Genomic DNA, 26,919 nt, shown 5'->3' with positions numbered 1-26,919 from the left:
AAATAACAAGGAACATATTGTGTGAACCCATAATGAATTTGATTAGTGAGTTCTAACCGTTGGATTCAAGTACCAAATCAAGTGGACAAACATCTCGAGTTGTGACGAGTGATCTCAAAATTGTACTTCAGATTGCACATCGGCATGTATCCCGATGAAAAGCATTTATGTATTCCTTACGCTCTCACGTCAAGACGTGCGATATGATGTACCATTTTGAGTCACATCATTGTCATTCAATATCATATTGATAAAATTTACTTTGTGTTGCGGGGTCCACTAAGAAGTTAACCCCAAATCTTCATAGGTGAGTGGTTCCAAGGAAATGTGCGTGATGTGAGACATTTTGAGATGTTTGGTTCAAATAAGTCATGCAACATGCCATTTAATTAGTGAGGAATGCTACCACCACTCTCTTGTTAAGGATGTGGTGGTTACTTCCCACTCCTAATAACACGTGTCCCTCACCCGTTTCACCACACTATCTCCAGCTCTTGTAAGTATTTCAAAACACCTTCTCTGGCTTAGAAATTAATGGTATGACTTCGTTGACCTTGGTCTTTCCTAATAAACTAACCAAAAAAAAAAATTGATTTCAAAATCATCATCATGTCATCATTAATGACATTGTTGCCCTCATCATCACCAACCATTTTAAAATGATCATAATGCCCTCATCATCGTCATCATCATCACAACACCCTCTAAGAATGATCTCAATGCTCATATTTTCAAATATATACTAGAGAAAAATAACCTAAAAATCTTAATTTATCTCTTAAAATATCAATTATTTGTAACATTTCGTATAAGATAACGATGACGAAGATAATGATGATAATAAAAAAATTGTGATCATTTTTCAATTTTGATGATGATGAGAGCACTATTATCATTTTTCTAATAGTGATGACCTAGTTGACAATGTTATTATTATGATAATGAGGATGGTATTAAGATCACTTTTCATTAGTTTATAACAAAAGACCAAGGTCAAGGGATCAGGTCATTAATTTCAAAACATAAAGAGAACAGTGTTGGGGGGTGCCATAGGATTTACTGTGATTCTCACAATTCTGACGTGGACATGCATGCTAACCGTAGAAGATTTTTATTCGTATCGCGAGAAAACATATCTATGATTATGTGCAATTCTCACGTCAACTCGTGAGAATTGTAGTAAATACTTTGTGTCATTTCAACATTTTTCTTTCAAATATTTACAAAAATTTGAGATGCATGCTTTTTAACATAAAAAAAAATATGAGCGACACGTAACCACCAAATGTGGTGCTAGCATTCCTCTCTCTCTCATTATTATTATTATTATTAAAAAAAAATTAAAATAATAATTAAAAAGGGAGGAAAATAAAGAATGTCGACACTCTGTAGTTCATTCTCCAAAAAAAAGTCGTAACTGTAAATCGAAATCGAGAACGAAACCCATTGATTTGTCAAAAAATGACGACATCTATGACACCATTCCATAACTTCAAACTCCCACGATCACGCTTACTTGAACCCCCCACAATTCTTCTGTACTCCTCTGTGCGTAGGATCACAATCTCTGCACCGCCATCGCTGCAATCCATCTCGAAATCTTCGTCGTCTTCTTCGAGATCTGTGAAACAGAAACCCAACCTAGATTCTCTCCATGTTCTTCATTGAGGTCAGTCAGGGTCTCGAGAATTGTTTTCTTTTGTTCTTGAAAATTGGTGCTGTAATTTTGGAATATTGTAATTGAAATTCAATTTCTTTTAGGATCTTGAGCCGCTAATCTACCTCAAACATTTCAGAGGGAAAGCTCAGGTTTTTTCAGGTAAAGAACATGAAATAATCCAAATTTTCGATTTTTAGTTTCTGTGTTCTGTTAATTTAGGTTTTTTGAAAGATTGGATTTTCGGGTAAAATAACCCAAATTTTCGATTTTTAATTTCTGGGTATTGTTAATTTAGGGTTTTGAGATTTTTTTTTTTGCAGAAAACCTTTGGCAGGTAGTTTCAGATTCCATGGCAACAACGAGTTGCGGACGAGTTGAATCCGATTGCAGAGACGATTCAGGCGCAATTCAGCTAAAAATGATCGCAATTGCAGCAATTCTAATATCTGGAGTGGCGGGAGTCGCAATTCCCCTCCTTGGAAAGAAACGCAGTTTCTTACGCACAGACGGAAATGTCTTCTTCGCCGCAAAAGCATTCGCCGCCGGTGTAATTCTGGCTACCGGCTTCGTCCACATGCTGCCGGACGGCAACTCTGCACTAACCGACCCTTGCTTGCCTCGATCACCCTGGTCGAAGTTTCCGTTCTCTGGTTTCGTAGCGATGATCGCTTCGCTTCTAACCCTAGTTGCCGATTTTGTTGGAACTCAGTTCTACGAGCGAAAACAGGAGAAGAGACGAACGAGTGAGAGACTCGGTCAAGATGGGTTATTGGAATCGGAATCGGAAATCGGAATCGTTCCAGCAGAGAGAATTGTAGGGAAAGATACTAATGGGAAAGTGTTTGGGGAAGAAGAAGGAGGAGGGATGCATATAGTGGGGATTCATGCGCACGCGGCGCACCATAGACATAACCATCCGCATGGGAAGGACGCGTGTGAAGGGCACGTGTCTGAACATTCGCACGGTCACTCGCACGGTTTAGGAGGTCTTGGAGATGGTGATGAAGATGGAGGTGTGAGGCATGTCGTTGTCTCGCAGGTAAAATAAATCTTCATTTTTAATTTAATTAATATTATTGTTTATTATTTATTATTTGTGCATTTTTTTTTATAATAAATTATTTATTAAGAGTCCAACTACCCTTACTATGATAGTGAGGAAAAAAAAAAACTTAACAAACCTCATCCACCATCAAAAAGATCTCAAGATGCGCAAAACAACTCCTCGAGGTCTCTTTTTACGCTTCTTAAGGTCTTTTTGATGATGGATGGGACTTAATAAAACATTTTTCCTCACTAGCATGTTAAGGAAAGGGTTTCTCATTTCTTTATTGCGTCCCATGTGCATTTTAACGGGTACGAAATGTCAAAACTCAATGAGTCACCTCAAAACTTGTCCAAGTTGAGTCCATTTGATGAAAATCATGTATGTTAGAGTGACTTGTCTTTCTCACTCGTGTTCTTGATGTAAGTCAAGAAAGCAAGGAAATTTGCTTGGGGTCGTGATTTTAAATCTTGTCCAAGACTTGGTGTCATCCATGAATAAGATAGACACACGACGTCTCAACTATGTCAAATCTCACGAGATAAATGAAATTTCTCATATGATATTTTGAAAATCTCTTTCGAGTCAATAAAATTCGGCCAAAACAAGGATTTTGTATATTTTGATTAAAATAATTACTTTTTTGGGATTTAAATATTTGTTATATAAATAAAAATAATTTTATAACTAAACATCTTGTAATCTATCTTATAAAAAAATATTTATAATTATTTTCATATATATATAAAAGGTAGCATTCAGTAGACAATCTTAGGGGATAACGTTAGGAGGCCAAATTTGTTATGGCTTAAAAGTTTCGGATTGTACTGGTTTTTTGTAAAGAATAATCTCTATGGTGAGGAGATCATTCTCACAAAAAATCAGCCCAATCTGAAATTTCTAACCCCATCAAAAGTGAGTTACAACCTAACGATAAAAATCGACGGTCCATAATTTTTCAACTTTATAAATCACTTTTGATGGGGTTAGAAGTTTCAAATTGGGTTGATTTTTTTTTTAGAATGATATCCTCGCCATAGAGATCATCCTCAGAAAAAATCTGCTCAATCCGAAACTTTTAAGCCATATAGGACAAATTTTGTCTCCCAACGTTGTCCCCTTAAGATTGTCTCCCGAACTCTCCCCATATGTGTGTATATATATATATATGGGTCCCGTTCGGCACCCTACGTGTTTTGTCTTACATGGGTTAGAAGTTTTGGAATAGGTTGATTTTTGGTGAGGATGATCTCTATGGTGAGGAGATCATCCTCACCAAAAATCAGCCCATTCCAAAACTTCTAACCCCATCAAAAATGGTTTACAAAAAATGGACGGTCCACAATTTTTCAACTTGTAAACATGGGGCTAGAAATTTCGGAATGGGCTGATTTTTGGTGAAAAGGATCTTCTAACCGTAGAAATCATCCTCACCAAAATCAGCCCATTCCAAAACTTCTAACCCATGTAGGACAAAACACGTAGGGTAAAGTGTAGGGTAAAGCATAGGGTGCCGAACATTTCCCTATATATATATATATGAACAAATCATTCTAGACCGAGTTAAATGGTTTATCTCGCCAGAGACGAGTTGATTCGTCCAAGACAACTAGATCTCATCCGTGGACGAGACATCAAAACGAGTTTTGAAACCATGCTTGGGATACTCTGTTATTGAATCCATATGCTTCAGCTGTTTTAGATTCTATCTTGTCAAGTAATCTACCTATTATTGCCTTGCTTGGTCGAGTTATTAATCCTTTGAAAATTCTGGTGTGTGCTTCCAAATGATCCAATTCCAAATCCTGGTCAACCTCCCCAATCCCTCGCCTTTAGAATGTCAATAGTAGCTCATGATGTCACTGTTCACATCAACACACTATTATTGTCTAGTCATTAGCTTATCAATCGTTTCTTTTCCACTATGCTCTCCCCCATTGCATCAATCCTGGCTTCCAATGTGGTATCCCTATTTGGCTTGTGAGTTTTGGACTTCTGGCGATGTCTCTCATACCCAAACTTAGAATCTTGGATCACTTATCTTAAGTGCAACTCTAATGTCAACTCCATATGACGTTTTGCTACCAAATCCCCATGAAATTGGCCTTCCTCTAAATCAAGCTCCTATGAACCTTTACCATAATACTTCTTATCACTGACATAATCTCTTTTTGTAGTTCATTTAAGCCTCCCCCACAAAGTTTTTGGAATTCCCTTAGCTTCCTAAAACACCGATCCACTTAGAGCCCATTTGGATACACACAAAAAATGAATTTTTTAACATTTGACAGTTAAAATGTTAGTTTTGATTCATTTTAGAAAACTATTTTAAAAAGAAAAAAATCTTAACATTTTAAAAGGCAAAATGAAATTACTTTCTACTTTTTAAAATTTATTTTCTCGTGAAGCTACTTTTTTCCTAACTACTTTCTATCCTAACGGGCTCTTAAAAGAATACAGAAAGATAGAGAAATGATTTGGAAATAAGACTTGTATTGGTTACTCTATTCTCTTTGAGCTTGGTTACAAAGTAAGGACCTTCCCATGTGGACTTGGAGAGGAACTCTATGGAAAACTCTCCTAATCTGTACTGCAGTACCGGCTTTGGAACACTGTGGTGTGTGGTCTTGTGCACTTTAGCTACACCTTATTGGGGACCATTAATTAACAGATTGGTTGTGGTGGGTCCTGTTTGATGCATGCATGTATGATGGCTTTTTGATGTTATTATTGGGTGGTTTGCAGATCTTGGAACTCGGGATCGTATCACATTCAGTGATCATTGGACTGTCACTTGGGGTGTCCCACAGCCCATGCACCATAAGGCCCTTAATTGCTGCGCTGTCCTTCCATCAATTTTTTGAAGGATTCGCATTGGGAGGGTGCATCTCACAGGCCCAATTCAAGAAACTCTCGACAATACTGATGGCATGCTTCTTTGCAATCACAACCCCCGCTGGGATAGGCATCGGCACAGGCCTTGCATCATTATACAACAATAACAGTCCGAGAGCATTGGTGGTGGAGGGTATCTTGGATTCAATCTCGGCAGGCATTCTTGTATACATGGCTTTGGTTGATCTTATAGCTGCAGATTTCCTCAGCAAGAGGATGAGCTGCAATGTGCGACTTCAAGTTGTGTCCTATTTAGCTCTCTTTTTAGGGGCGTGTTTGATGTCGTCACTCGCTATCTGGGCTTGATGCACTCGATCTATGTGATGCATCTTTCTGTTTTATTTATTTTTTTTAAGAAGTGAAAGTAAAAGGGTATACATTGAACATGAACCAATGCAATGCATAATTCATCATTCTTTTGACCCTAGTGGTTGTATTTGCTACTTGATTGGATTTGCTAGTTGGTTGTATTTGTTAGTTTTTCATCCTTAATTTTAAATACACAAAGCTCTTTTTTAAAGGAAAAGGCTTTGCATTTTTATTTATAATTTTTCTCCTTTGATTTGTTTGGTTAATCTTTTACTAGGGTTTGTTCTTGTTTTGACTTCAAATAAAGAAATAGAAATCTTATAGAAATATGGTGTCAAATCAAGATGAATAAATTGTAAAGAAAGATAAGATTTGAAAATAAAATAAATAATAGATCATCGAATAGGTTGGATCATCAAATTTTGTTCCTCTATTCAATTCTGTTATCTCAATCCACATTCTTTGAGGCTCAACTTCTTACTTTAACGCCTATTGAGATTGTAGCTATGTGATTTTCGAATTTAAAATATCAACACTACACGATTTGGAGTTACCATCATTCATTTTTAATAAATAGGTTGTAGTGAATCTTGTACGGATAAAGAAAACAATCTAGCTAAAGTCTAGATAGGATTTGATTAGAGATTAGAGAAGGTGTTAAGCATCGCATTCTCTCCATCAAAAGGTAGTAACATTTTTTAGAAAAAAAAAAAAAGAATGATTTGTGTCCTCTAAACAAAAAGGGACATTGATGTTGGTCTAGATTATAAGTATCCTCTCATTGAGAGGAAGGACCCTAACCATGACTTTGCCTTAAAGTTCCACAATTTTGAAAAGTTTAGGTTTGATGGTCATGAGCTCATTTTTACGAAAGAATAGCCCAAATATCTTTAGCCTAAAAACAAGTTTGTTGTGGTAAGTGCAAAGAGTGTATGTGACTTAAAAAAATAAATTTTTGAAAATGACTTCAACCCTTACACTTTCAATCAATCCAAAGTCCGATCTACCGAGAGTAGGGGAGGGTATTTATTGCATCCTAAGACCTTCTAAACTGAAATTAAAGAAGAGGGAGAGATAGAAAAGGGAGATGGGGAGGAGAGAGGAGGGAATTACTGCATTATTTCCTACTCTAACCGACCTTGAAGCTTAAGTTTCTCTTCTTTTTGTTCTTCTTCTTATGTTGTTAATAAAGTGGGAGAGGGGGTGGGGGTGAGAGAATGGAGTTAAAGTGGGGAGAGACTTGAAGATAAGGGATTTTAAAAATGGAATTTTGTTAGACTTTTAAGTTGAAGAGGGGGATTGATAGTGATTTGGGATAGATTTTAGGGTTAAAATGGTCTAAGATGAAAAGTGAGGGGAAAATGGCATGAGTTTTAAAATAAAATGTTTGGAATTTGATATTAGAAAAGGGTAGACGTGGTAAAGAGAGTAAATATGTTGTTTTTGACCAATAACTATAAATAAGATTCAAATGGGTAGGTTAGACAACCCATAATCTAAATTGAGTGGTGGTTAAGTTAAAAGGTGTGACTGTTTAGTTGAGATGATGATTAATATAAAAGGTAAGATACTTAGGTTTTGGAAGAGTGAGTGTGGCGTTAACATTTAATAAAAACAAAAAAGTATAGGAACGTCTGGGTTAGGTGAGTTGATTAAGGGAATGGGGAATGAGGAATGCATGAGAGTACCTTATGATGAAGTTTTGGATGAGAATGATAGGATTAAATTACATGTGATGTGGTGCGGGGTGAGGGATGGGTTGTGTAACCTTTGAGAGTGATGATGACTTTTGATGCTTTTTAACCTTGATCTAGATAAATGGACCTTCTTGCATGGAATGAATTTGGATAATATTAGATTTGGACTTTAACTAAGAGTGGGCTTGGACATGATTTAGAGTAGGTCAACGGATAAATTGGTTTAGGATTTTTAAAGGGGTTGGGTGAATGAATGGGCTTTTGTAGGTTGGGCTTAGATTTTTGGTTGTGGGTTTAGAAATTGGCTATGGAATGATAGGTCTGAAATAATAGTGTCTACGGTTAGCAAGAAACACCCACACCATTTGTTTATGGAGAACTCGCCCTTGGAAGGATTGTGAAGCTTTCAATGTCATGTTTTGCAAACCCAATTCTTGTAAACTCTTTGTAGCATAACCAAGGCATTCTTTTTTCCAAGTTGTCGAACTGAATAAAGTTATTTTGATCTGAGTCGAGCTCCTCGAGTTTCTATTTTGTTGAATCTCAAGTTATCAAACAATGTCTGAGATATCCCCGTTACGTGCAAACTATCTCAGGAAGACATCGAGACCAGTATAATGTGAGGCAGCATGTTAAACAGAAACCAAAAATTATGATTATGCAATCTTACAATGTGTAATAAATGTGACTAAGAACGTGTTCGGCATCCACATACAGCAAACCTGTTAAACATCTGCAAAAAGGATGAAAACTATTTCTAAGGGGGCCTTTGGCCATCAAAACACAGCCCCTCGTATGAAGTCTCTAAATGAACATGGACGACTTCAAAACTTCTCTCTTCGAATGTCAAATCACAACTACATCCAACATTACTAAAGCAATATATGGATACAATCCCTACAACATCCCGCCACGAAGTAATCAAAACAATGGCATCTAAGAGAAGGACGATCATGCATGACGTTTGCCAACTGCGATCACTGATGAGATGTAAAGCAAGTTTAATTATTTTCAACTTGTACTTGCCTTATTGGGCTCGAGTATTCAACCCCATTCTCTGCTGTAACATTAGATGATGTACTCGATGTTGAATCGCCCAAATTCGATTCTAAAGTAGGGTTTCTTTGAGCTGCAGAAGTTGTAGGTGCTTGCCCCTGCTCTGCTAGTTTTCTAAGGAGGTTCATCACAGTCGGAAGGAACTTTGTAGACAAAGAAAGTAGCCCTGGAAGCTGCAATTGGTCACGGCTCAAGAATCAAACCGTCCGTAATTAAAAACAGAAACATTTTTAGCTTAATAAAGAAGCAGCACGAACGTTCAATAATTTAATACTCACAGCGCCATTGCGGAATTCACCCGAGATGTCTAACTGGACCCATAGAGCCTTGACAAGTAGAAAGACAACAAAGATAACACCGAGATATAAAGGGTTCCTGTTCAGCAGGTCACAAAGTAGGATCAATGTGTGAGGCAATTGAAGGCTTCGATGCCATTAGTCTCAATTCCATAAGAAAATACTGATTAAGTACCTTAAGAGTGTCATAAATTCGTTGAATCCGAGTACAACCAAAGCAACAATTGCCCATGGAGGTGGTAACCAGTTGTTGCTACGCTTATTGGCTTCCTGAAAAGTTCACAGAAAAACAAGGAGTGGGTGACTTAATCAGGCATCGTTGGCAGTAACGGTTTTACAAATATTTACCACTGAAGATAAATATGATCAAGTTACTATTATTACAAAGCACAATAAACATTTTTTCTAGAGTAACACCCACCCACACACACACAAAGCACATACTTTTTTTCAGAGTAACGCAACACACACACACACACTTTAAAAAAGGTTATTTCTCACCGTTAATTTTAAATTTGGGAGTTCAGTAACCATCCATTTTCACCACCTGGGATCAAGCACAATTTTTTTTTTTTTTTTTTTTTGTGTGGTGTGGGATCTGAGTTTTTCCATGAAATTTAGAGGGCTGGGTTGTTGAATTGCCAATTTGGTAATCCATTTGAGCTCAACGACACTTATTCTTACTAAGTTAGTAAGGAAAGTGTTTTTATTTTTTATTTTTTTCTTCTTTTTTTATGCAACAGGGTGTCCCAAGGGGAAGTGGGACCAATCCCTGTGAATATGCCCTACCGCCACAAACAGGTGTATCTGTTAAAGTCAGACTCAATCACATAATCACGGGGGGAAAGCACAATATACATGAAGAGAAGAAAGCGAAACTTGTTCATGATGCAATTTAACTTTCAAAATTAACAATCGAAAATGCTCATTCAACTTCTCATTTCCGCAATGGGAAAATTCAGTAGCATCTTGAACTGCAATAGGAACTTTAAATAGAATAGTTCTATAAGAAACACCATACCACATGAAGGGGTGGTCCTCATTGAAACCAAAAAATTTAGGACAACTTTGTGTAAATTAACAACAACAACAAAAAAAAAGATTTAATTTATCCTCCATGAGTATTATATCAATTGAAAAAATAATATATAATAATACCGCAAGAGAAACCAATATCCTTCCCATGTTGGCATGCATAATTATATGAAACAAACTAAAACAGGAAACAATCATGTTTGAGAGCTTCTACCTGAGCAGCAATGGCCTGAGTTACACTATACTCTGTCTCTACTTTGAATTGCCTCCACAACGATTTACATTGGACGGGTGTAATCAAAGTTTTCGTTGGGGGAACCTAAGAGAATAATATCAAGCATAAATATAAATGAGTGCATAACGATAATCGAGAATAACCTATTGGCAGAACACCTTAGAAAGAAAATAACATTTGTTTTTCTTAATTATTTAGGGAAGTAAATAAGTCATAAACAAGGGGCAAGCCCTTTATTGGCAGAGTTTGGTTGAAATGTAGGTATCTTAATATAGGGAGATTCCCATTTGATAGCATTCAGATAAAAGAAGAAAAATTAAACCACATATCGTTTTCTCATGTACATTTACACAATTCAAACATGCAAAGATTCTTACGTGGTTTCCCTGATTATAAATTAACGGGAGTAAACATGTTAATAAAAATGACTTGGCAAAACAAAAGTAACTCGAAAAGTTTTAGCTGGTCTATCAGACCACGTAGACTAAAGATATGCCAAAAACTGTTTGAAAATTGTAGAGAAAACTTCACCCTACCAAAGGCGATATGGCCATATCATCATCCAAGCCTTATCCCAAGGATTTGGGATTGGCTAAACAAATCCAGTAGGGAAGTCAGAGGTCGGCCTGCATATGTAATGCTCTCTAATCAAATTAGAGCGCACAAAACCATTAATTGTCCTTGTGAACTCCAGTGGTGTAACTTCCAGATAAATTAACATGATCATCAACATAGTGGGTTCCAATGAGACGGACATAACGACCGATGGCACGTAAAACCCCTAATCAATATTCATGACCGAACTGATATAAGCCATCACAGAAGGTAAAGAATCTATAAAAAGTGCTAGAGGAAAGGCCACATTAACTTTTTTCTATTTTACCCAGACAACTATATTACTCTGACTAGACAGAAATCTGCTAGACTTTGTGTCGGATGCTAAGGATTATTCTTACATCTTAGGTGTATGGTAAAGATCTTGATATCAGATTTCTACTCTACACCTTTGTAGTGAACGATACAAGGCGGACCATTTGAAGGATATAAGCAAACAATCAGACTTGAAAGCACATCAAGAACGAGTTTCAGCAGCTACAAATGGTCACCTCTTCCCAAGTACTTGAAGCGAGTGGGTCAAATGATGTCATGCTCTTGTTTGCACTGCCAGTATTGGTGGTATCCACTAGTGCAACCGAGAGAATATTCTCGATGTTATCAGCATCATCATCTAACCGAATCACAGCCATAACAGAAAGCAATTTCAAGGACTGTAAAGAAAAATATTAAGATCGTCAGGGTTCCACGTGCAATTTAAAAAAAAAAACCGAAGATTCAACCATTTATGAAATTAAGTTGTGACATACTGCAGAGCGAGCAGCTTTTGTAATTGCTCTGATGTCTTCCTTCCCAGTCCAAACCCTTGGCATTGAATCAGAATCACGGCTAAATAATGTAGAAAACCTGTAATTGATTTTATATAGTTAATCACATCAGATAATTCAGAAACAGCTCAGCAATTAAATAGTGAGAGCTTCTATTGGCACCCCAACTTTTACTTACACCCCAGTTAAAAATAAGGAAAATAAATTAATAGTTGAGAATAAGTAAAAGTTTTTTTTGGCTAGATTTATATTTTTTGGGTTTAGGATTTATATGTACCTAATCGTAATTGTAAACAACTACTTTAAATTGTTTGAACAAGTGTTACAATGTTACTGCATGAATCGTCGTTATAAATTTTCCCATTTTCGTCAGTCAAATGTATTGTCATGCTGAGATAATTATTGGAACCAAACCTGTGTAACATAATGTTTGAATAGTGTGTTTTAATCTCAAATTGGGGTGAGATAAATAATTTAAGAAATTGGTTTGTAATAAGTAAAAGTTGGGGGTGCCATAGCAGCTCTCTAAATATTTGCAGGACTCACTACCTGTCCTTCATACGTATCAGAACCCTTCCGGCTTCTTCTCTTGCCTTTGTTTCAACCACACTTCTTGCATAGTTCTCAAGGTTTGCGATCATTTCCTCCGTGGTTTTTTTATCAATGTCAAAGCCAGAGAGTGAACTAGAGAACCCAGAGACAGCTGTCTTCGTCTCACGCCAAGAAGGTTTCTTATAGCTGGCCAGGTGTCATTGCTAGCAGCATCTAGAAGAGCCTCCACAGGTTCTGATAGTGCCTTGTTCAGTTTTCCCTGCAAATATATAACGAGTTTTGTTTTTTTTTTTGGGCAAGTTACAACCATAAATATCTAAGCCTTAACACCCCTATCGTGCGAAAAAGTCGAACAGCCCAGGAGAAGGAACCACATGTTTCCATACCTCATATAGAGCAGTAAGTTCAGACAGTTTGGCAGCACGGACTGAAGCAATATGTGCGTCAATATCACGCCGAAGCTTATCTCGAACTTTGGATGGGTCCCACTTAGCTTGTTTAACAGCCGCATCTGACATTAATGAGATTAGTATACTAAACAACACGTCTCTAGCTTGTATGGGTCCCAGCCAGCTCGTTTAATAGCCCCACAAGTAACCTTAATTTTGATATATTTGTAACCTTGTATCAAAATTATATTTCGATGACAGGCTATCTATATCTCTTCATTTCTTTTCCCACAATCTCGATTTAAGTGTACTTTTTATTAAAATTAACCTTAGTGAACTTTCATCCCATGGGCTCGCTAATTTTTCTACTACTAAAAACAAATAAAATCAATAAGTTGTTGGGTTATCCATGACCATTTGAACCTATTGGGCCCATGGTTTATTTCTTGTTGAATTCCACTAGTTCGGAGTAAGGACTATATAATACTAACTTAGGTTGAGCTTTATAGTTATATTTTGAATGAATAATATTTAAGTCTGAAGTGCAAAACACGAAAGGGTAGTATTTGTAGGAATTTTTTAAGCTTTTTCAGTAATTTTACATGATAGCTTATGAGTAAGTACTTTGTTTTTCGGTCTCTATTACTAGTTGGGATATCAATTCTTACACATGAAGTAGATGCAGAACTATGTTTGATGATAGGAGAGATTTGGAATTTCTCATATACCTGCACATCCTGCATCAAATACCAACATGCAAGATTGAGTGCAATCACGAGCAGCCACAGCAAATCCTTTCCCTCCATTCAGAGCCTTAGCAAATTCCTCCTTGAAATTATCTAAAGTTTTGGACCGTAGATGTCCCAGCATTAATTGGTAGGCAGGTTGGACTAGCTGAAAATTCAGAGTAACACATACAATTAGTTGGGAAAAAAAAGAGAGCAATTTTTCTTAACAACTGTCCTCATAAATTGAAAGAGAATCCAATGTTTATAAAGTCATACATTTAGTTATAGTTTGAATTCGGATCTGTTAATGAAGAAAATCACTAATTGAAAGTTTGGGTAAATCAGGGTTCAGAATTGAAACCCAAAGCCAGCCAAATTGGGTCAACCTGGCAGAATTCTGACTAGAGATTTTAACAGATAAATACATTTCAACAACCTAAAGACTATTAGGAAATGATGCATTTTTCTTACATTCTACCATAGACCAAATTGCCTCCATTAATTAGAATGTTAAAAGATTATATATATATATAGGGGACAGTTCGAGGGACATTTGAAAAACCCCATTGGAAACCGATGTTGTAAAGTCGTTGGATTTGGACGATCAAACGGTTTGGATTGCATTTGTCAAACAGTTGGAAACCGAACACTCTTTTTTGAAAGAGTTTATATATTTCCAAAAAACTCTCTCCATTTTCTAACTTATTAAAATGCAATCCAGCTCTCAATATTAGCGTGTTCTCCCTACAAAAATAACACACACAAGAGACGTTCGAACCCTTCAAACCCTTCGAACACCTTCGAACCCTCTCTCTCATGAATCTCTCAACAGGGACGTCTCTATCTCTCTCTCGACCTCTCTCTATCTCTCTCTCGACCTCTCTCGATCGACTCTCTTCTCTCACTCTTCGCTGAAAACAGAACTCACTTTTAAAATGTTTCTCTGCCATTGTTCAGTTGGTTTGTTTGCTTCCCCTTTTCATCTTCTTAGATCTCCAAAAGAGAGAGTGAGAGATTGGATAATAGTCCAATGATTCGGTGCTCAAATCGAAGCCAATTGTGGACATTAGCACCAATTTCTTTATTCTATGGTTCAGTGTTTATTTTCGTCATCATATTTCACCATTAATGGACGTTAAGGTTGAGAGAGAGACAGAGAGAGAGGTGGGGAGGAGGAGGTTGAAGACAATGGGTTTGGGAGGAGGAGGTTGAAGACGATGAGCTTGCCCACAATCGTGGGTTGTGAGTTCGTGGGTTTCGTTCTACTATGTCTGTGTTTTCAGTAGAGAGAGAGAAGAGAATGAATCAGTTTCGTTGGATGAAAGAGAGAGAGAGAGACAGAAAGACAGAGAGAGAGGAGGGGAAGAGGAGGTTGAAGACAAAGGGTTTGGGAGGAGGAGGTTGAAGACGATGAGCTTGCCCACAATCATAGGTTGTGAGTTCGTGGGTTTCGTTCTACTCTATTTGTGTTTTCAGTAGAGAGAGAGAGAAGAAAATGAATCGGTTTCGTTGGATTACAGTGAGAGAGGATAAGAGTTTATTTAAATTTAAAAGAAAAAAAAAGGAAGGAGGTATTTGGAAATACCTCAAATATTTTGTTTCATCCAGCTGTCTCGCAATTGACTTGAATACGCAATCCAAGCCGTTTAACCGTCCAAATCCACCGACTTTACAACATCGGTTTCTAATGGGGTTGTTCAAACGTCCCTCGAACCGTCCCCATATATATATAATGATCTTGTCAAGAATTTCATGGTGTGACCGAAGGAAAAATCTCTAGGAATTTTGCTTTTAGAAGAAATTTCAATGACTGGGACCTAATCAATCCTTTGAATGAGAATGTTTGGGTGTAGTCAAAGGATCGAAAAGGAATTTGTTGATAAAATAATTTTGTCAATCTTTTTTATTCTCATGCAAGTCCTCCTTTCTTGTCTCCAGTATCTGGTGCTCAAAAGTTCCCTCTACGGTGGATTTTTTTTCCATTTGGACAGCTACCTTAATCATGATTCCAACTGTAACTCATTGGGAAAGTTTTACCATTGTGAAACTCCCTTCGGAAAGCCAATGGAAAATCTGCTAATCATATTCTTATTCATTGTAGTTTATCCAGAGCCGTTTAGCCTAATTCCTGTTGCCTCATTTGCATTGATTGGGTATTCGCTAAATCCGTTTCCTTGTTATTCCAAAGTTGAGTTTATTTGCCTTCAGATTGCGTAGAACAATTCTATAGTCTCTTCCCAATTGCAATTTTCTGGGAAATTTGGAATGAAAGGAATAGGTGTGTATTCAAAGGAAATGAGCTTAAAGTTAATGAAGGCATCATCAATATTTTGGGTTTGTTATTTTTTTTTTTTTTGTTCAAGTTTCTTAATGAGTTTAGGAGTATCTTTTGTGAAGACTTTTTGTTTAGGTGTGACTCTGTGTGTACCATGGAGTCAGTGTGTTGGTGGTTCTTGGTTTTGTTCTAGGCTTTTTTCTTTCGTAGTTATTTTTTAGTGCAATTATTTAACTTCCTTTTTAGAGGATTTCTTTTTTTGGGTGACTCTGTGAGTAGTGTGGAGTCAATGTGTTGGTTGTTATTGGCTATCATTGTAGGCTTTTTTTCTCTCTGTGTTCTTCAGATGGTCTTCTTGACCACCCGTTATATATATATATCCCCATGTCTGATCAGGCATGGAGACCTGACACAATTAATCAGAAAAATCTCAATTCTTGATGATTCCAATAAGGACCTTAATAAATTTATGACAACCATCTTGACACCATTTGCCTTATTAATAAATTTATTTTACTTACTAAAAAAAAAATTTTGATTCCAGTGTACGGACTTTCATAAATTTTGTTCAAGAGATGATGTTTATGGGTGTTCAATCCATGCATTGCTCACATTGAGAAGTACCAATATAAAATTTTCAATTGTAAATTTTATCATCTTTAATTCTATTTAAATCTTGCAATTGCATATGGGAAATAATTTATCTTAATCATTTTACATTTAAAATTCTTGGACTACTTTGCAAAGACGAAGGAAACACTGTTTTTTTATAGGTTGGTGTGGTATAATCAACAAAGGAAATACTATTGTTATTCATCAAGTGCAAAATGGAACAAAATTCATAAGTTCCGAAATCGAAGAAGGTTCATAGTCCATACATGCAACACGTTAGACTCCAATTGGTGCCACTTTGCAGTCCTAACAGCTTCATCGAAAAACATAGCTTCCATATCATACCTACAAGGAAAAGAACAAAATCAACAAATCAAAATTTTACAGAGAGATTTCAATATCCACAACTAGAGAGAAAATTAAATATAAAATTACAAGATAGATACAAATATAAATCAGCCAAGAAAAAGTTCTTTTGATAAAATTTTGAAAGATGTGCTCTACAATCACTAGATGATATAAATTAAGACAATGTCATTCATCCCGTGAAGTGAGTGATGGGGGCATCAAATCTTGAAGAGTGGATTTAGTTTTTATTTAGATTTATGTTTTAGGACTTTAATTTTATACCTTTGGGATTTATTTTAATGTTTAATTGGCCCATGGTCTTAGTATAATATTTAGGGGAAATTTAGTAACTTTAATTTGTCTTATATTTAAGTTTATTAGGGTTTAAAAAATTAAGAGAGAGAAAATTACAAAAATTAGGTTTATTTATTTGGTATTTTAGCTTGATTCTTGAAACCTACAAACTCCAACCCTTAATCCTTTCTCCATAACCGTAACCTTTAATCATTTCATTACCCTATAAACACAAACATTTAACAATTTTCATTTGGATTGTGGTCATACCTATAATCATTATTTTCATTTACCTTTTGGGTTTACCCAATACTAAACCAAATTCCCTAAATCCCCATATTTTCTTATCTCCATCATCGTCCTGCATCAGATTTTGTACCAGAGACAGGTTCGGGCAACACAAATTAGCAAATCGCATTGAAGAGTGATGGGCTCAACAGAGATCTTCTCAGAGGAGCTGAAAAATATGTTGTCAGAACTACATCAAACATGTTACTCTTGGGCATATTTTTGCATTGTTCGTGATTGTATTATAAAGGAAAGCGAAAAGCACAGGCAATTAAGTGATCCATGGTATGAGTTCATACAATAAAACTTGTGTTCCAAGTACAATCATTTTGAAAATTTTAAACCAAAGTGCTCGAACTGGGATAATGAAGCTTATGAGGTCAAAATCCATACGTCTAGACTCAAGGCAAGTAATGAAGAAATCGACGAACCTGATTTAAGTGGGATTGAGATCGACGAATGTGAGACATTATTATTGGATCTTGAAGAAGAATCAATGTCTAAAAAATTTGAACAATTGGAAAACAAAATTGTTCAGTCGCTACATCATTTACCACTTACACAGGTTTTGTCCCACAGAAAAGAAACAATAGATGACATTTGGGATAAACTAATAAGTTACATTACACATGGAGCATTTCAGATTGCCAGCTTCAGTTCTTGCCAGAAAATAAGAATTCAACAAATTTTTACTTGGTTTGATGATATATATTGGAGAGTAAAGAGTGCATTGATTGAGAAGCAAGCCAAAATCATATTGCACATAGACTACAAAGACTTCATTTGCTAAGGAATTACCACAATTTTATTTCGCCAATGGCAAAATCTTCCCAACTGAGGAGAATTGATGGGGATATCAAATCTTGAATAGTAGATTTTAGTTTTTATTTAGATTTATGTTTTAGGACTTTCATTTTATGTTTTTTGGGCTTAGTTTAATGTTTCATTGGCACATGGTCTTAATATAATAGTTAGGGGCAATTTAGTAACTTAAATTTGTCTTATATTTAAGTTTATTAGGATTTGAAAATTAGGAGAAAAAAAGTTACGAAAATTATGTTTATTTATTTGGTACTTAGTTTGATTCTTGATTCTTGATTCTTGATTCTTGAAACCTACAAACCTCAACCCTTAATCTTTTCTCCACAACCTTAACCTTTAATCATTTTCTTACCCTAGAAACACAAACCTTTAACCATTTTCATCGAGATTGTTGTCATACCTACAATCATTGTTTTCATTTTACCTTTTGGATTTACCCAATCCTAAACCAAATTCCCTCAACCCCCATATTTTCTTATCTACCCTCATCGTCCTGCATCAGTTAGCCATTAGAAAGGTCTAACTAGTGTAAATTATAGAACATCAACAAATAAGGGACACCGAAAAAAAGCCCTTAAACATGGGACCACCAGATTAATGAAGCTATATATAAAAAGAGATCAAAATTTAAACACTCTTGACTGGGCAACAGTGTTAACTAATTTGGAAAATAAACATGGCTGCAAGTGAAGGGTCTTGTTTACCCAAAGAAAAAAATATAAGTTTTGGTCAACCATTAGTAATTTAGAGAATAAATCATGTATAAGTTAACCACGATAAATATATTTCCATTATTACATTAAAAGAGAAGTACTCACTCTGACAAACATTTCTCAATTATTAAGCTCAACTTCTTTCCAAAACCAGAAACTGGACCAGATTGTACAGCCTCTTCCAATTGGCACCATTCCTGTGATAGTTTCATAGGAAATTCACAGATCGAGTAATCAATGTTTTTTTAAGATCAAGTAATCGATGTTTACACTAGGGACAAAAAACAGTGAAAATGAGAAGCCACAGATGTGGAAAACCAAGTACCTCATTCCCAGTAAAACCAGCAAACTTTTCATTGGCAATTTCTTCACAACGTACGGTGGCAACCATAACCTACAAACAAAAGGATGACAATAAACATTAAAGTCAAGTCTGCATCTTTTATTGGTGTTTCCCAACTGAGTTTATTCACATCATTACCTTGTGGGCAGGAAGATCAAGATCCTTGTTCTCCTTAATAATTTTCCAGATTTGTTGTGCACTAAAAGAAAATCCAGATGCAGGAACTACACCCTGTCGATCCCCAGCAAGTCCACCAGGAGTGATAGAATGTTGGAATCGCTGCCTTAAACTAGCAACCTTCATTTATAACAAAAAAAAAATTTAATTAAATTAAATTAACAATGGAAAGTTCATTTCGAACAGGTCATTTAGCTAAGGATGTCGATGGGTGCCCGACGCCAATTAGTAGGTTTTGGGTCTACCATTATGGACCCGATCATTTTCGGGTCCAATTCTTAGTAGCTATCTTAAAGACCCGATAAGAATCAGATCTCCTTCAGGTACCCGAGTAGTAAATTTATTTTATTTATAACATTTGTAACAAAATAAGTAGCCTAATTAAACACTAACAAAGAAATATCTTTCAAGTAACTGTACTTGAACTAAATTAAATAAAGAGAATGTGAATTCTCTAATTTTTTACTTCTCAACGTGAATGTTCATTCATTTTACACATTTTTATACAATCTCAATAACAAATAAATTGTATCGAACATGGTTCTGATAGAATGACTTCAAAAGCTCAAATCTTGAATACCTGTTCTTTGAATTGCGCTTCCTTTTCCTCATAACTTGGAAGAGCCGTAACTTGTACCTGCGCATTTAAATAGCAATAACCCATGAAATGGTTGCTGCTCAAGCAATTTTTATTAATGAAAGAAAAGAAACATCTTAAAATATATTGGGGTGACGTCACCTAGCAAAAAAATAATAATAATTTGTGGTGACATCATAACTCCTTACATTAAAAAATTCACGCAGTGGAGTTTCTTTGTGGGCTTGTGGTTTTGGAACAGTATCCCAAATCTGCATAAAAATATTAGATAAAGACACAAGATCATCATGATTGATAATTTTACAGAATGCAGAAGGAAGAACAAGGTCCAATACCTTCTGAATATCTTCCCTCAGAACAGGTTCCAAAATTTCCAGAGGTGTCTGCATATATAAGATGAAAAGGTACAGATAAAGAACATGCAACTAATAGTCAGAAAGGTTGGGTCAGGTGGTTAGGGTGGGTGTGTGAGTGTGTGTGGAGAGGGGGGAGAAATTCTCAAACTACAGCTTTAAAACTCATACGCACCTTTGTTTTATCACGTATGACAAACAACAAAGTTGTTTTGCGTGGACTGAATAACCGCATCATGACCTGTCTCAGAAACACCACCAGAGTATGAACAATAGAAACTTTAAATCCAAAATAATTGCTTGGATCTATGTTACCTAGTTCGTTGGTTCGCTCGGTTAGAATTCAAGTTCCTGGTTCACCACTCTTGAATGAACCCGGTTCTTAGAGGATATTTTGGTCATTTATGTTAATCTTGTACAAGAAGACTAAGGTCAAGGGGGCATATCATTATTTTGAAAACAATGGGGTATCTTAAATATTGACCAAATCTTGGGATTTCCAATACAAGGATTATTTCTAGTATAAACCAAACCGTGGGGGCATCTCTAAAATTCACCAAAACAAAGGGTTTCGTCAGGTTTGCTGTTTTTGACAAACCCACTATGAACCAAACCTTGAACTGGTTCGGTTTGTACCGGTTTGCAGTTTGGCACTGTACCAGTGATCTGGAAACACAGGCTTGGACAATGCATATACACAGAAAATACCTGGAATACAGTCTTTAGAAGAGGCTTATTTGCAGCCTGCTCGCGGCCAATGTCATGACACCACCTAAAATGAAAACCGTTTCTGAGATTCTATCCTTGAAAACAATATCATAACTATTTGACTGCAGAATATGATGAAGCCTTGCTTATGGTGAACCAATGAGCTTACATATTTATGAGGACTATATCTGATACAGCGAGTGCGAAAAGAGCACTTTGCTTCTCAAATGCAGTATCATCCTGGAAATGATAAAGAAATATTATGTAAGGAACAAAGATCACGAATACATTTATTCGAATTTCAATCCAGTAGTGCAACATATCAATAAAATAAAATCAGTAGTGTAACATGAACCCAAACCGGAAGATAAAACATGTGTTGTTTTATCAGAAAAACAATCACTGTAAGAAACTGATCGATGGCCTAATCCTCAGGAATCATAAATAGTAAATAAGCTATTACCATACCACCAATGTAAAGGGCCTTGCACTACACAGCCATACCATACCAACAATGTAAAAGGTCTTGTTCTATAGTAACAACTAATAAGTACAAGAAAAAACACAGAAACTATAAATCATGTATTACTCAGATCTCATAGCCATACGGACAAAACAAGATTGGATTAGCTATTGGAACCTTGACACCATGTAGGCATTTTGGAGTGACATAAATCCTTACCCAAGAATTGGGGAAAAGGAAAGAAAATTCCAGCAGCTTATGAAGTACAAATAGAATGTTTATTATTCATGAACGCATAAGCATGGGCAAAACAAGATAGTATTAGCTACTGTATGAAATAACATCAAAGACAGACGAAATTAAAACACATTTGTTTGGCCTTGACTCAGTGGTGTGCAATCGGGAAGTTGAGGATGTGAGAGTGTGGATGCTCAACTAGAAGGGTTGCTTTTCAGTTCGGTCTTTTTATCATGCTCAGACCTCCTCTTCAGAGTGCTTTCTAGCAACGGGTGTGTGGGGTCCATCAGTGCCTCCCAAGATTGCTTTCTTTGCCTGGGCGGGAGTTAGAGGTAAAATCCTAACCTTGGACAATGTGATGAGGCAGGGTATCATCTCATTCAACTTCTGCAGCTTGTGTAAGGCAGATGGAGAGTCTGAGAACCATGTCCTCCTTCCTTGTGCGGTGGCGTCTAAACGTTGGACTCTTGGCTGGTTCGGTATGATGGGGTGTCTCCCAAGGACGTTTTGGGATGTTTTTGAGAGTTAGTCTCAGTTGGGGGTAGGTTTTTTACTTTTCAAGAGGAAGTTATGGAGCCTGGTCCCCTTTGTTGTTTGCTGGGGGATGCGGAAGAAAAGGAATGCTAGAGTTTTGTAGGCAAAGGAAGAGAAGTTCATGAGATCATGGTGGATGTTTTAGGTCTCCTCTTCTATTGGAATTTGACTTTCTAGAGGGCTATTTTCTGGGGATTTTATAGGTAGATGGGATTGGGTTTGTAATCGTTCGGGAAGCTCTTAGCTTTTTTTCTTTCCTTTTGTACTCTCTTTTGAACGGTCTCCTCGACCATTTCCTCGTTAATAAATTCTTTTAGTCATCAAAATATAAACACATAAAGTCTTAAGCAATGCATAAAGATAATCCACCAACAAGACACAACAATGAAATGATGAAAAACAAATAGGGAAGTGACTTGTGTGCAATAAAATCAAAGACAGATGAAATTAAAACATATGAAGTCTTTTTTATAAGTGTAATACCTCTCCTCGTTCCCTTCCATCAGTACCCTCCAAATCCATGACAAGTGTACAAGGTTCGATATCAGCACATTTTGCCAACCAAATACCTTTAGTAGTTTGAGACCTGTTAGATGAAATCTCTCATTACAAATATTAAAGCATTACAGAATATGGTGAAAATGACAAAAATCAAAAAGTGACAATATGAGAGAACATACCTTCCCCTAAAAGCGTCCATTTCTCTAAACTTAGTACCAAAGAGATGGTTTAAAAGTGTGCTCTTCCCTGCCCAAATCATAGAAGATGGGATTTAAATCCTTTGGACATATTTCACTTTTAATGATGTACACAATAGTATAATATATATATATGAAACTGAAAGCATTCATGAAAAAAACAAATATCCTCAATAGGAGATAATCTAACGAGAAATCAATCGAGATGGCTTGGTCATGTGCAACAAAACCAATAACAGCTTTAGATTGAATTGAAGGCTCAAAAAAGAGTTCGTTCAACTGACCCCAAATTTTGGTGGGATAAGGGTTTTGATGATCATGTGATAATGTAAGAAGACAGGAATAATTTAGTTTATCAGTAACAAGAATTTTATCAGAAATGAAAACCAAGGGCTCCAAGTAAAGGAGAAGCCCCTCGAAGAGATTACATCCACAACAGTATCCCAATTAGACAATGATATTGAAATTGACTAAATCACGTGACATGAGAGCATTCCCATTACATATAAAATTTTCTAATCTAGCTCATGTGATTTGGAAAAAATTGAGACCTGATAGAGAAATCCAATGGGCTTGCACCAATCAGTTAGAACCTCAAACAACATTCAAAGGTTATGCTATTGCATTCTTCCCAAGTTCCCAACATAATGCAGAAGGGTCAAACATCATCATCGAAACCTTATCTAAATGGGCCACTCAATCATAACCCAAAAATGCCTACTATGTGGCGGCACCCACGTGATGCAAAACAAAGATTTTTTTTATAAAAGAACTCCAATGATAAAATGATATAAAGACTCCAATTACACATGACTTGCTACTTGAACTCATTAAGCATAATAATTCCAAAAGCGCCAATTAATACCTAAGTTTTGTAATGGCCATGATAAAGCATTTTGATGAAAAGAAAAATATAAAACAAATGAAAATCTTCAAACCAAAAATGCAGGGACTAGGGAACACATTAAAGTGCCTAATTATTAACTCGAGGAAAAAATCCAATGACATGGCAAACAAAATAGTATGTAGCAACCGAAATGCCATCAAATATAAAGAAACGATAACACATACCACTACTTTGTGGGCCCATGATGGAAACCACAGCATAGGAAAGTCCACATTCTCCCAGCTTCACTGCCTTCGAAAAATTTTCAAGGCCCCTAACGTTAAATACACCATCTCCATCTATGAGCTGAATAGAGCAGCATTCATCTGCCATTTCTGCAAGAAAATTAAAAAATTATATTACTAAAGACATTCATTCCATAATTTCTAAAATTTAGAGGATATAAGCTAAAGGTAGATCAACAATTTTCCTAGTACATAAGAACCTCGAAATTTAATGGGATTGGGCTTGAAAGAAAAATGTCATTATGCCATCCCAAGAGAGAAAAAAACAGAACGTGGGGAATAAGCTTTCATGTTAACCTTGTTTCAAGGATCCAATTCTCCATATGTCGGATCATGGTTTAAATTATCATATTGATTGAATGTTTTGGTTAATGAACAAACCGATACGGTATCAGACGATACATTCGATACAAACCCAGTACAATCCCAAAATATTCAATGTTTTGTATAGGTCGATACATTCCGATATTTTAAACCATATGTCGGATTCCACGGGAACTTTTTTTTTTTTATAACCAAATTCCACGTTTACTATTCTTACTTCATTAATTCATATATAATGTTGCCCAACCATTGATCTATCCCCCACTATTCCAAGGCTTATCAGAAACCAATCCAAGTAACCCTCAATCAATTATTCCATAATTGCACCAAATTTCTACTTCGTCTAAGAAAAAACTATATGCAGTGACATTATCCCTTCTGGCATGTCTTCTCCACAACATTATATAAAGCTGAGATTTGAAGTCCACAATAAAGAGTTCACATTCACCAATTTACAACCTCATAACCAAATAAAAATTGCAAAAAAGGGTGGTCACTCTTTGATCAAAAAGGGCAAATCAATCATGCATAAGATTTTCAAATTACCAACAAAAATTCTCATATGGGTATCTCATAAAATATAAAAATTAAACCTTTAGATGCAAATTAATTCTAAAAATCCAAAACCCATATTGTACTGCAATTAAAGAATCTCTATAGACACCCCCAAATTAAAAATAAACTACAGAGTAAATAAAACCCTCGGTAAGATGAAACCCAGATCATAAAATCACCTAAAAGAGTAAACCCACATATAAAAAGGGAAGCTTGAGCATGATCAAACATCACAAATCAAACAAATTTTGAGAGAGAGAAAAAAAAATGGGATCGAAAAAGGACAAATTACAAACATACCCATTTAATAAAATCGATTATTGGGTAGACCAGATGAAGAAGAAGAAGAGGTTAAAAGCTCAGATGAGCCTCAGAAATCTTCTTTGAAAGAGAGATCGATTTGCTAGAGAGAACAGAGACGATCTAACATAGTCTTCTCTACATTTTAAAAGTAAAAGTTGAGGCTGCTCTGTAAATAAGAAAAAAAATTAACAATTAAGAAATAATTATAATTTGGAGTCGTATGTAGAGATGAGAATAATATACGTATCTTGGTATAAATCTACGGCTTTGGTGAAGATGATAAGCTTAGAGAGATGTGCCCTTATTGACACCGACTTCATGTGGGACCCACCAACCGTCCACCTTTACTTTCTGTGCCATCCATCATCTTCATTTTTTCATTATTCGTCTTCCTTTGATCTTTGAAAAAGTTTAGGGTGATTTAGAGATGACCCCATGATTTGGTGAATATTAAAGATACCCCTTGTATTTTGAAATTGATCCATGGCTCCCTTGACCTCAATCTTTTTAATAGACAAAGAAAAAGACCAAAATGCCCTCTATTTGTAATAGACTCAATGTGATCACCTCTCTATTGTAGATAAAGTGCTACACGAAACTACAGGAAAAGCTCACTACATATAATCCACTCCCTTCAACCCAACATAAACCCTTTGTAGAAAATCTTAGAGTTTTCTACTTATAGTTTCATGATTAACTACTTTCTCGAAAACATACTTTATTTTTTTTTCTCAAAATCAAATCTTCAAGAATTAAATTAATCCATTTAACCTTTTCTTAAATCCATCATTTTCTACTATGCCTAACCCCTTGTAAAAAATAGAAAGATAATAATAATAATAATTAAATCATTTTATATTTATGTAAAAGTCCTATCTTGCCCTGAGTTTCTAAGGTTGAAGAAGAAAAAACTTTAAGGTTACAATGATAATTAAAAAATTTATCCAAAAAGGTCAAATATGACTGATTTTGAGAAGAAAAACCAAAGTTTATGGTTAGAATTTGAAGATAGTGACATTTTAATTGTTTTTCATTGGTCTATTAAGAAGACTAAGGTCAAACAAGTGTCAGTTTCAAAATAAGGGATTATATCTAATTTTCGTCAAAATGGGGGAAGCATGTCTAAATCAACCAAACTTTATGAAGTAGGTTTTACTCTGATTTGGCACAACAGAATTCTAACCCTGAACATGCATAGTTTTCACTACAAAGAACTGAGGTGGTAGATTCAGAGACAGTTTCAAAATACAAGGATTATATCTAATTTTCATCAAAAAAAAAATTGGGGAAAGCATGTCTAAATCAACCAAACTTTATGATGTAGGTTTTACTCTGATTTGGCACAACAGAATTCTATCCCTGAACATGCATAGTTTTCACTACAAGGAACTGAGGTGGCAGATTCAGAGAAGGTAAAAGTCAGCTTAGTCAACCTCCATGTACCTCAATGTTGGTGGGTTTGAGAAAGATGTCTAGATCATGAGTTTGATAAAAGATACATCGTATATTTTGGGACCAATGAAAACCTACGCACACAAAACATGTTAAAAAAGCAAATTGCTAAGTCCATCCAATGACTAGAAATCATCAACAAATAGCAATAATTGAACCCAACATTGATAAGACCGATGGGCTCCACATGGCAACCTCGGATTGGATTTCTTTATTAGAAGTTTTGATAAATATGTTTGTATATACTTTTTTCAAGTGTACCCCTCTTTTCTCTTTGTCGTAATTTTTATTTAACATTTTTTACTTCTTAATTTATTTTTATTTTCTAAGAAATCTGTTATTAGCACCTCAACTTTTACTTATTACATCCTAATAAAATAAAATAAAATAAGTAAATGACATTAAGGAAGTT

General features: G+C 35.7%; 1 protein-coding gene and 1 pseudogene across 2 annotated transcripts; one reads left to right on the top strand and one right to left on the bottom strand.

Annotated features, from left to right (window-relative positions):
• The first annotated feature begins 1,391 nt into the window (after window positions 1–1,391).
• LOC147410502 (zinc transporter) lies at window positions 1,392–6,126 on the top strand. Its single transcript, XM_086436159.1, has 4 exons — window positions 1,392–1,669; window positions 1,762–1,819; window positions 1,981–2,699; window positions 5,451–6,126. The coding sequence occupies exons 1-4, from the start codon at window positions 1,655–1,657 to the stop codon at window positions 5,904–5,906; spliced, it is 1,248 nt and encodes a 415-aa protein (XP_086292285.1). The 5' UTR covers window positions 1,392–1,654; the 3' UTR covers window positions 5,907–6,126.
• A 2,112-nt stretch (window positions 6,127–8,238) lies between these two features.
• LOC147410501 (protein ROOT HAIR DEFECTIVE 3-like) lies at window positions 8,239–25,239 on the bottom strand (annotated as a pseudogene). Its single transcript, XR_015176815.1, has 23 exons — window positions 25,053–25,239; window positions 23,814–23,963; window positions 22,725–22,791; window positions 22,528–22,630; window positions 20,980–21,050; window positions 20,811–20,874; window positions 20,278–20,343; window positions 20,085–20,132; window positions 19,938–20,000; window positions 19,732–19,788; window positions 19,113–19,271; window positions 18,957–19,025; window positions 18,737–18,828; window positions 16,433–16,511; window positions 13,280–13,445; window positions 12,549–12,673; window positions 12,160–12,421; window positions 11,593–11,689; window positions 11,335–11,496; window positions 10,208–10,312; window positions 9,134–9,228; window positions 8,941–9,037; window positions 8,239–8,835 (listed from the first exon to the last, which is right to left on the bottom strand). The product of XR_015176815.1 is annotated as a protein ROOT HAIR DEFECTIVE 3-like (transcript).
• Window positions 25,240–26,919: the final 1,680 nt, after the last annotated feature.

This window comes from Akebia trifoliata, chromosome 1 (genome assembly GCF_017979445.1).
Source record: "Akebia trifoliata isolate Shusen 1 chromosome 1, ASM1797944v1, whole genome shotgun sequence".
Lineage (NCBI taxonomy): Eukaryota > Viridiplantae > Streptophyta > Magnoliopsida > Ranunculales > Lardizabalaceae > Akebia > Akebia trifoliata.
This window is presented reverse-complemented; position numbering and strand designations above follow the sequence as displayed.

Excerpts from the sequence above, each read along its gene's own strand:
- LOC147410502 (XM_086436159.1), top strand. Across the intron at positions 1,820-1,980 it reads GAAAGCTCAGGTTTTTTCAG|AAAACCTTTGGCAGGTAGTT; the intron begins GTAAAGAACATG and ends TTTTTTTTGCAG. Across the intron at positions 2,700-5,450 it reads GGCATGTCGTTGTCTCGCAG|ATCTTGGAACTCGGGATCGT; the intron begins GTAAAATAAATC and ends GGTGGTTTGCAG.